At 45.0% G+C, this 11018-nt stretch overlaps 1 protein-coding gene across 1 annotated transcript; it reads left to right on the forward strand.

The window, feature by feature from the left end:
• Positions 1-931: 931 nt before the first annotated feature.
• H3-3A (H3.3 histone A) lies at positions 932-9059 on the forward strand. Its single transcript, XM_079763550.1, has 4 exons — positions 932-1004; positions 2692-2842; positions 4064-4217; positions 8418-9059. Exons 2-4 carry the CDS (start codon positions 2715-2717, stop codon positions 8544-8546), a joined length of 411 nt encoding a protein of 136 aa, XP_079619676.1. The 5' UTR covers positions 932-1004; positions 2692-2714; the 3' UTR covers positions 8547-9059.
• Positions 9060-11018: the final 1959 nt, after the last annotated feature.

An 11018-nucleotide genomic window follows, 5' to 3' on the forward strand; every position in this document is an offset into this window, starting at 1 on the left:
CACCGGCCCAGCAAGACGGCGAGCCCGACTCCTCGGCCTGGGAGATGCCACCTGCGAGGGGCTGGCGGGCCCCGGGGGGCCGAGCCGTGCGGACCGGTCGCTGCTCCGCCCGCAGCCCGCCCGGGGCGGCCCGCTTCGGCCGGGGCCGGCGTCTGAGCGGATAAAGTTGTCTGCGGGCGGGCGGGCGGGCGGGCGGATCGGCCGCACCTGGCCCGGAGCGAAAGCCCGCAGAGGGCTGTGCGGCGCCCCGCCAGCTGCCCGAGCAGCCCGACCCGAACGTGGGAGCGGGGCCGCAGACTCCGGTTTGCAAGCTTCCTGCCGGGGGGGGGGGGGGGGGGGCGCGGCGACCCGGCGGCCGCGTCCCCCACCCGCTCCCCACGCCGTCCGGGCGCCTCGGGGGCGCGCGCCGAGGCCCGCGCGGGAGCGGGGGCGCCCCGCCTCCTCCCGCCGTGGCCCCAGACGCCCGCAGACCGGGCGTTCACCCGCCGAGCCTCCTCCGGGCCCCCCCCCTCCCCGTCTCCCCGCTCCCTCCCTCTCGGCGCCCCAAACCAGGGCTTCGCGATTTCGATGACGTGCGCGCACGGAGCCCGGCGGGAGTGCGGGGCCCGGGCGCGGGAGTGAGCCCCCGGGACGGGCGGCCATCTCGGCGGGAGCCGTCGCCCCGCCGCACGTCTTTTGTGTTTGTACACACAGCGCGGCGGCCGGGGGGGGGGGGGGGGGGGAGGAGGGCGCGCCGGCGCGCGGGGGAGGGGCGAGCGCGCGCCGGCGAACGGGCGCGCGGGGGGCAGGGCGGGGGCGGGGCGCGAGCGGGGGCGCGGGGCGGGGCCGAGCCTTCCCTCCATTGTGTGTGATTGGCTGGCGCGCGGCGCGGGGGCGGGGCGGCGTGTGTTGGGGGGGGATAACCTCGGTGTCAGCCATCTTTCAATTGTGTTCGCAGCCGCCGTCGCTCTCCCAACGCCTGCGCCGCCTCCAGCTCGCCGAGCTCCAGCCGAAGGAGAAGGGGGGTAAGTTTTCCCCGCCTGCCCGCGGCCCCGGGACCGAGCCCCGCTTGCCGTCAGCCCCGGGCCGGGCCCAGGCGGTGCGGGGAAGGGAGGGGACCCCCTCCAGCCCCTCGGGTTCGGCCCACAAACTTTTTGGCCCAGAAATGGAGGTGAGGAGCGAGTTCCCTCTCCCCTCCGGCGGCGGCTCCCCGGTCTCTTCGCCGCCGCCTCAGCCCCACAGCAGCCACGGCCGCGGCGCCGAGCCTTCCCTCCGCCTCCCCGCGCCCCGAGCTCCCCTTTCTTCGGTGAAATGCCGCCCGCCCGCCCTCCTCGGGACCCCAGACCTTCACCAGCACCCGCGCGGGCCCCTCAACGACCGGCCCCGGGCCCCGGCCCCCCGTTTTCGGGCGGGAAAAGGGTGCAAAATCGCCGCCACTTCGCAGCCCGGGCGGAACGGGCTTCCCTCGCTGCCTCCCCACAGTTGTTGCTAAGCTTCACCATCTTGTCTCTCTTCTCTGGTCACCGACCATATTTTTTTTTTTTTCTTCCCCTCTTGTTTCTCTCTCTTCCCCATTTCAGAAAAGGAGGAAAATCCTTTGAAGAGGGACCTTTTTTTTAAATTTTTTTTACCCTCTTTTTTTTTTGGAGAAGCGGAAACTTGATGCATCTGAAATGCAAAAAAAACACAAAAAAAACTTTTGCATTTTGGAGGGCGGCACGTGGCAGGGGATCGGGGTATTTTTTGAGCGTTTTTGGTGTGTTTTTTTTTTTAGTGTGTGTGTGTCTCTCTCCGAGGAAGGGGAACTGGAGACGTTTGGCGATTGTGTTTCCATCTTGTTTCTGGTCTCGCGGCCGAGTCGGTGCCGGGGCGCGGGGCGCGGGGCGCGGGGCGCGGGCGGCTGGGGGGGGACCCCGGGCCGGGGCCGGAGGCGGCGGGACCAAAAGTTTCCGCGGGGCCCGGGGTGGACCGGGCGGCCGGGCGGGCGGCCGGCGCGTTCATTGGAGCCGGGGTGCGGGCGCCTTTTTCTTTTTTCTTTTTTTTTTTTTCCTCCTTTTCATCGCGAAGCCCGGGTGGACTGGAGGACACGGTGCTTTGTGGGAGGCTCGCCGGTGGTTTTTCCCTTTTCCCAGACGCCTTTTTGCCACCAGAACGAGGGATGCTGAAGCGGGAACGCGCTCCCATATTTACGGCGATTTATCAACTGCCAGACGCCCAAGGGCGCGGGGTGGGGGGGTCCGCGGCGGCTGAACCCCCCCCCTTTTTTTTTTTTTTTTTGCTGTAATTTGACTCGGCCCTTTTCTCTGGTTTGTGGATCGAATGTTTGCAGGCATTTCTAATTTTCTGCTGTAATTCATGGAATTGGGAAGCCAAGGCTCGTTAGGGGTCTTTTTTGTTTTTTTTTGTTTGTTTTTTTGCCGTCCGTCGCTCCGATTTTTGTGGCATTTTTTGGGAGAGGTGGTTGGTGTGTGATGATGATTTTGTAGTTGCCACAGTTTGTTTTGGAGAAGTCGTTATTGGGGTGGTGGAACGTGTCATCTGCACCTTTTTCGAATTATATAACATTACCGACATTTTTTTTTAATGCTGATCATATTTCCAGATTTTTTTTTTCGGGGTGTGTGTGTGTGTCGGGGGGGGGGGGGTTGGTAGTGGCAGGAAAACTTGCGTGTTGGGGGTATGTGGTGATTTTTGGTTTTCTGGCGCCGGTAGGTCAGTAACGAGGTGTCTGTACCATGGCTCGTACCAAGCAGACCGCCCGCAAATCGACCGGGGGCAAAGCCCCGAGGAAGCAGCTGGCTACCAAAGCCGCTCGAAAGAGTGCGCCCTCCACTGGAGGGGTGAAGAAACCTCATCGTTACAGGTACTGAACAGAAAGGAAATAATGGCCAGGTGGGGAGGCTATCAAAGCATAACAGGAATTGGGGGGGCGGCGGGGGGGGCACATCTACACACATTTTTTTTTGCCGCATCAAAAAAAAATAGGATAGTCCCAAAGCGCAGTATCCACATAATCTAATAAAAAGAGGTATAATCAAACTTTTGCTTTAAAGAAACCTTTTTTTTTAATATTTGCTAATACTTGAAAATTTACATAAAATTTAGTGTTAGGCTTTATTGGGACCATGTTTAATTTTTAAGCCACAATCGTACCCATAACCCAAAGGAGACCTATTACATCACTAATAAAGTTAATGGGCTAACAATTTAGCTTTTAGTGATACATATTTTTTAAATAGTAAGGTGTTAAAAATACATTTTGAGAATACCCTTGCTTTTGGCAAAGTAATAATTTAATCAAGATTGGGGTCATTTTTTAGTCCATTTCTCATCCCTTATTTACTTGAATTTGCTTATTCTATTAATGCCTTTGGTTTTGAACTACCCTGAGCAGTGTTATTAAAGGCATCTGCCATTAGAGGGCAGAAGTTGCCCATACTTAGGTAGCCTCTGCAAAAATAAAAGCTCATGCAGTGGAAGAAGTAAGTCAGAATTGAGGTAATTTCTTATGACAGATACTTATTTTCAAAAAAACACAACACCTCCCATAGATAACTGCACAATCTAGAATTCTAGGGGATGGGCAGTGACAAAGTAAAGGCATTCTTGGAAATCAAAGTTAAATGCCACAAGGGTATTAAGTGAAGCTTATTGGGTCTGATAGAAGAATAGAGGGTGTGGGTGGGGAGGAGAGTTGCCAGATTGAGAAGAATCTGAAGAGTCTGAACAATTTTGGCTTCTTTATTAGTGGCCCTCATACCTTCCTAAGCTGTCATTATAACAGAAATTAGTGATGTATATGTTAAAGATGAATAACTGGCATTTTGATAAACTCCCTGCCAGGATTCTAATATCATGCTTTTTGCTTTAAAGATATTCTGTTACTCTTAACAGTCTTTTTAATATTCGGGTTATAAATTGATAAGTGAAATTTAATACAGAAGTTGAAGAAAATTGGGTGGTTTGGTTTTTTGGAGAGGGGGAAAGACTGCATTTCTTTAAGGCTGACTACTTACTGTTTTATGTTTTTTATGTATTCGGTAACCATTTCTTTAAGTTAAAGAATTACTTTTTTTTTCTTAAGGCCCGGTACTGTGGCACTTCGTGAAATTAGACGTTATCAGAAGTCCACTGAACTTCTGATTCGCAAACTTCCCTTCCAGCGTCTGGTGCGAGAAATTGCTCAGGACTTCAAAACAGACCTGCGCTTCCAAAGTGCAGCGATTGGTGCTTTGCAGGTAAAATGGCAGCCGGGAAGGCTCCAAGAGTTGGGGATCTGCTGGGTGCCACGAACAAACAATTCTAAGTCCTTGCACATGTAAATATTACATAGTTAAATCATCACAAGCCTTTTTTTCATTGCTGAGGTGTCAGAAAGGTTAAGTTGCTCTAGGTCAGTGGTCGGCAAACTCATTAGTCAACAGAGCCAAATATCAACAGTACAACGATTGAAATTTCTTTTGAGAGCCACATTTTTTAAACTTAAACTTCTTCTAATGCCACTTCTTCAAAATAGACTCGCCCAGGTCGTGGTATTTTTGTGGAAGAGCCACTTTCAAAGGGCCAAAGAGCCGCATGTGGCTCGGGAGCTGCAGTTTGCCAACCTCGGCTCTAGGTCATACACACAAAATATAATTTGAACCCATTTGACTCCAAAGCCTAGTGTGCATTCCATTTACACCATTTAAAAATGTGTAACATCGCGGTAAACGCAGTGTGTAAGGGGGAAAGGCACCGTCGGGTTTGGCTGATGGATGCTGTAGGACAGTAGGACATGGTCTATGCGGGTAGGTAGGTTCAGGTGCTGCTGAAAAGGAATGTTAGAGTAAATGTCTTGCTGGTACTGAAGAGGCAGGTGAAAGTGGAGAGAGCACACCAGCTAGGATGGGACTCAGTACCAGAGAATTGTGCGGTGAGGTAGGAGAAACCGAGTGGTGGTTTAGGGTTGGCAATGGGGACACCAGCTTGTAAAGGAACGAGGATTTGAAGACGTGCCCTTTGCTGAGGGGATTAGGGATTTCAACTTAATGGGAAGCATATTAAATTTAATCTGGGGTCCAAGGTGTCAGAACTTTGAGAAATGCTATTTTAGGGATGGTTGTGTATTTGAAATGTTTGTGGTTTATGCTGAGATTGAACTTGAAATGCCCAGAATCGAGATAATTTGATTAGGTACATGGGAATAGGTAACGTCGCTTAAGTAACCCTGTTTTCTATTATGTGTTTGGCATTCTTTAGATCAGTGTGTCTCAAAACACCATAAAACTACCTCTTCCATTAGAACATGGGGTTGGAGATGGTTAAAAATGCAGATTGCTGGGCACCACCACAGATCTGAATCAGAATCTCTTTGGGAAGGGTCTAGAATCTACATGCACACCATTGGGTGATTTTCAAGGCTGCTGTTGCTGTGCCAAGCTTTTGCTTTATAAGTGAGAAAGATGTGATAGGTGGATTCTACACTGAAGTGTAATTGGTTGAGCTGTTTCTATGGTAGTCTGAACTTCATTTGATTGGTGAATTCCAGGCGTGGGCAGCCATTAATTGTCAATGAATTGAAATTTCAAACTACTAAAATCTTCCAGTGTTGTTACTTAAAACTTTATTTTCTGTTTTCATCACTGATCATATTCAGGTCCTGTTTCATTTATTATTGCCGTTGCAAATCACAGTTTCCCCACCATCTTAATACAGAAATATTACTAAGAATCTTAGCATTGATTCAAAGCTGCTAATTTTATTTTCTAGTTAGAGTTAACAGGACTATGCTTTTTGAGAATATAAATTATACTTGAAAATTCAACATTTTGAGTTTGTCAGTGATATAGAGCCTTATAAATTGAGATTGCTAAACAGTCTGGTAATCGACTATTGTCTTTAAATTCCTTGTGTAAACTTCCATTGTTACTGAGGTTAAATGTCAGTATTCAGCCTTGTAAATTAAGATTACTAAACAATCTGGATAAAAAGACTATTGTCTTTTTAAAATGCATGTGTAAACTTTATTGTTGCTGTTAAGTATAGTTGTATCGGTTTTGAGGAAATGTTCACCTCTGCTGCCCATAATATTCTAGTATTAGATCATTCTTATTTTTATTGGAAAGTAATCTTTATTACACGTTTCTTGTTTTGTGTTTTCTTATATATGCATTTCAGTTCTCTTAAAGATATAGAGATGGGGAATTGGCTAATAAAAATAGAGTAATAAAAGAAAGCAATGAATTTACAAAGGTTTCTTTGTTTTTTGCTTCAGAATTAACATAATTTACAACTTTTCTAATACAATTAAATGAGGGTGGGAGGGTAGTTTAGTAAGGATGGTAGAAAAGTCCGTCTAGGTTTGCCATAGATATAATAAAAAATGGACTAACTTAAAACTTAGCCTTTGCCTTTAATACCTGAGAGGTTGAACTAAGGTATTTTTATATTAAAAACGGACAAAGGTTTGTTGAAATGGTAGAAGAGTCAGACATTGGACAAGATTAACAGTGCTGTAAATGTTTCAAGTTGTAAGATATTATTTCTTTTATTATCTCGAAATTATGTTCATTGGGCTGTAAGTTAACATGACAGTCTTTAATTCTTATCACAGCCTTAATGTTTAGGAAACTGGGACTTGTTTATAGAATTGAAAATATGTGGGTTATAGTCAAATCCCCTGTGAGTATTGAATCTTCTAGAGCTGACCAGACACAATCCCATAAAACTGATAACCAGGTTCTTAGACAGGACTGAGAGCCCTGGCTGCCATGTGGCACATCTGAGTAGTACAGGGGCGAGTCTCAATTAAATGCGCTCTGAATCACAGGACCTGTTGGCCACATAGCAGCTCATACTACTGCTTTTTCTTTTTCTTTTCTTTTTGCAAAAGCATTCTAGATATGCATAATGCTGAGGTAAGGTGGGTAAACTTCAAACCTCCCAAGAGTAGGCTACAGCATGCTGTATTTTCCAAACTTTTTACCCTTTTCTAGAATATCTCAAGAATGAATCCCTGAATATTAAGGACTTTTGCTATTAATACATTCTTTGGAATGAGTTTGATATGAGGGACCCATTGTATAGAAAAGATGCAAATTTAAGTTAGGGCTCAATATAAAAATACAACAAGCAAATATTAAACATCTACTTAAGAGCAAGGCATTATGGGTATAAAATGAAATCCCTGTTAAGTAACTGAAGGCCTTAAGAGTTGGCCGGTACACAAGACTAATGGGTGCCAAGGATGGAGGCGTTTCAAGGTTACGTGCACCTGGGAACCAGGGGCAAGAGGAGTGCTGGCATTCTCCTTCATGTGACGGTCTTAAGGCAGGTAACAAATGCTGCAGAAAGATGTAGGATAGTGAAATTTGGGTGAAACTGGTTTTTACAGGAGAGGTTAGATTAAGCGTATAAAGGTGAAGAAATATTTTTTGTAAGATGAAATAATGTAAACCATTGGAATTAAGTGTTGCTGTGTTAATGCTTTTAAAAGCAGAATCTTCGTGGTTTTATTGCATAGTCAAAACGTTTGTAAAAGGCAAACCTGGCTATTCCCATTTATGTGTCTTATGTATTATGTAATATGGGGCTTGAACTGCTCAAGTATTTCTGGGTTTGTTTTGTTTTAAATATATTTCTGTTGATTTCAGAGAGGAAGGGAGAGGGAGAGAGAAATAGAAACATCAGTGAGAAGAGAGAATCATTGATCAGCTGCCTCCTGTACATCCCCTACTGGGGATTAAGCCTACAACCTGGGCATATGCCCTTGCCTGGAATCAAACCCGGGACCCTTCAGTCCGCAGACCGACGCTCTACCCACTGAGCCAACTTTTCAGACAGCTGTAAGATGCACGAACATTTTGAGTTGAGTTAAAGTAGAAGCTCCCCCCTTCCCACTTTGTATACCAAATGTCAATGAACGATTCCCACAACTAGCAGTTCTTGAGATAGTAGGGATAAGAAGATGCCTTCAGAGAATCTTACAGTGTAATAGGAAAACCCAATGGATCAATATTAATGCCATTATATACTGGGGTATATAGAGGAAGGTATGCTTGATAGCTGCTAGGCAAAATAGGTCAGCGTATGTGTTCTGGAACCTACAGTACTCCTGTGGGACAATGAGGTGTAAAAGGAAAGGTGGGTTAGGGCGGACCATAAGATGAACCCCAGTTGTCCGCTATATTGCATTTGGCAAGGCAAAGTTCAGACCTATCGTGGAGTGAGCGGGATTCAGAATTAGACCCTGAGCGGGGAAGGAGCATTTGGATTGGTTATATGATTCCATTCATAAGCTGCCTTTCAGCTTTGTCCCCTAGGTTTTTAAATGGAAGGATTTGGTAAAATAGTTAAGGTCTCTGAAGTATGTTTTCAAAGGGTTCAATAACCCCATCATTGTAACTTTTTTTTAAACTTGGGAATACCATTAATATTTTTTTTCTTCATTCCTGTTGTAGGAGGCAAGTGAGGCCTATCTGGTTGGCCTTTTTGAAGACACCAACCTGTGTGCTATCCATGCCAAACGTGTAACAATTATGCCAAAAGACATCCAGCTAGCACGCCGCATACGTGGAGAACGTGCTTAAGAATCCACTATGATGGAAAACATTTCATTCTTTTAAAAAATTTCTCTTCTTCCTGTTATTGGTAGTTCTGAACGTTAGGTTTTTTTTTTCCATGGGGTCAAAAGGTACCTAAGTATATGATTGCAAGTTGAAAATAGGGGACAGAAATCAGGTATTGGCAGTTTTTCCATTTTCATTTGTGTGTGAATTTTTTTAATATAAATGCGGGGACATAAAGCATTAATGCAAGTCAAATGTTTCAGTGAACAAGTTTCAGCAGTTCAACTTTATAACAATATAAATAAACCTGTTAAATTTTTCTGGACAATGCCAGCATTTGGATTTTTTTAAAACAAGTAAATTTCTTATTGATGGCAACTAAATGGTGTTTGTAGCATTTTTATCATACAGTAGATTCCATCCATTCACTATACTTTTCTAACTTAGTTGTCCTACATGCAAGTACATGTTTTTAATGTTGTCTGTCTTCTGTGCTGTTCCTGTAAGTTTGCTATTAAAATACATTAAACTATACCTGCTTTTGGTCTTTATTATCAGCCTTACCCTTATAATTCACTTGAAATGTTCATATTTGAAATAATTTTAGTATCAAGTGTTTTGTCACCTTATATCTGAAACAGACTATTGAGAGGGAAAGTATAATCCTTGTATAGTGAATCTTTTTGCCAAAACTAGATCTTACCTCTTTGGATATGTTATATTCTAAACCAATAACTTTCAAAACTAGCCAGCTAACAGTATCACACGGAAATAGTGGAAGTCTGTAAGTAGTGAAAGTACATTTATAAACATAGTCCAGTCCAAAAATTTTAAGATGCTGTGTATTAACCCTGAAATTATTAATCAAGCACCAATAATTAATTCTTAGGACTTTTAGTGGTGGAATGATAACGAACCTTTTTAAGACCTATAACACCTCCCTAATACTGACCATTAGTTGTAACACTCGAGTGTTTTTCATTTGTATTGATTTTTATAGAGGGAGGGAGAGAGAGGATCTATTGGCTGCTTCCTGCATGCCCCTTATCTCGGGGAGTTGATCACAACCCAGAGATGTCCCCTGCCTGGCAACCTTTCAGGGCATGAGCCACACCAGCCAGGGCTAACCATTTGAGTGCGTTAAGCTCCTGGAAGTGAAGTGAAATATTAAACATCAGTGTACTAAGAACAGGCCCATGTCAAAGTGTAACATTGAGCTTATGTTCTTACTGGTTGTAAACTTTATAGCTATAACAATTTTTATATTGTTGGTTGTTACAAAGTCCCTTAATGAGAGAATTATGGAATATTTTTAGAGCCTACCATTTAGGGATCTTAATGTGACCCTTTGCATATGCTTCTGCAGGCAGGCACTTGTAGAAGTATTGGCAAGAGCATCTAGTGTATTCATTGCAATGTAAACTCAGTCAGTTGAATGGAATGCCCCCTGTTCAGTTCTCTGCAGTGCAAAGGGACACAGGAGCCCTGTTCTGGAAAACGGGAATGGGTGTCTCCAATAGTCCTAGCTGCTCACTGTCCAGGTACTGTACAATGAGTCATCCATTACAAAAAGATGAAAAAACTGGCCGAGTAGATGAACGTGGCACTATATCAACATGTTTGGTCAATGTGCTGAGCTTGTCTCGATAAACCATGGTCTGTTCCTGTTTGACGTGTATTCTCATTCCCGTGAGGCAAGCAACTCATTCCAGCTCAGGAAAGTTTAGTGAATTTGTGTGGGGTCCAAAGTGATGAGTGGGAACTAGCTGAATTTACCACACTTGGTTAGGGTTAGTTTTTAGCATCTTCAAGGTAAACAGCTTTTGAATACTAAAGTCACTTTATACAAACAAACCCTATAAAATTATATGGCAAGGTAGTTTTTGCTTGATTTTAGGGAAGAGAGAAACCAAATTTGTTGTTCCACTTATTTATGCATTTGTATGCTCCCTCACCAGGGATTCCAACCTGGTGTATGGGATGATGCTCTAACCAATGAGTTACCCAGCCAGGGCCACGGCAAGATAATTTTAAGTTCTTGGAGAAACCAGGGGAATTACTGTAGCTGGAAGAACATTTAGGAAGGAATTTGGGATCATTCTCTTAAGTTGAGTTCTTTTAAGCAAATTAGGAGAAGCTCACTTTGCTAATAGGATTGGGTTAATGCTTGAACAATGAACAGTACCCAATCAACAGCCTAGAAACAGGAAATTCAAATATGCAAATTTAGGGCTGCTGGATGCTGAGAATGTAAAGGCACAAAGGTGCTCGGACTCCTTTAATTCTTAACCCTATAAGATGGGCACTATCATACACCCTGTTTTATAGGTAAGAAACTTGCCAAGATCACAGTAAATGGAGATGGGATATGTTCCCCAATCGACAATACCCAGGGCCTTGCTCTTTTAATTCCTGCGCTCTAAATGTGAAATAAATTAGTTCATTTTGGGGAGAGGGTTGCTAGAAGTTTAAGAGTCTTGACAGTAGTAACAA

This window comes from Cnephaeus nilssonii (genome assembly GCF_951640355.1).
Source record: "Cnephaeus nilssonii genome assembly, chromosome: 23".
In the NCBI taxonomy this organism is placed as follows: domain Eukaryota; kingdom Metazoa; phylum Chordata; class Mammalia; order Chiroptera; family Vespertilionidae; genus Cnephaeus; species Cnephaeus nilssonii.

Coding starts and splice junctions, on each gene's coding strand:
- H3-3A (XM_079763550.1), top strand. CDS start 2,715: ATGGCTCGTACCAAGCAGACCGCCCGCAAATCGACCGGGGGCAAAGCC. Junction 2,843..4,063: donor AAGAAACCTCATCGTTACAG/GTACTGAACAGA, acceptor TTTTTTCTTAAG/GCCCGGTACTGTGGCACTTC. Junction 4,218..8,417: donor CAGCGATTGGTGCTTTGCAG/GTAAAATGGCAG, acceptor TTCCTGTTGTAG/GAGGCAAGTGAGGCCTATCT.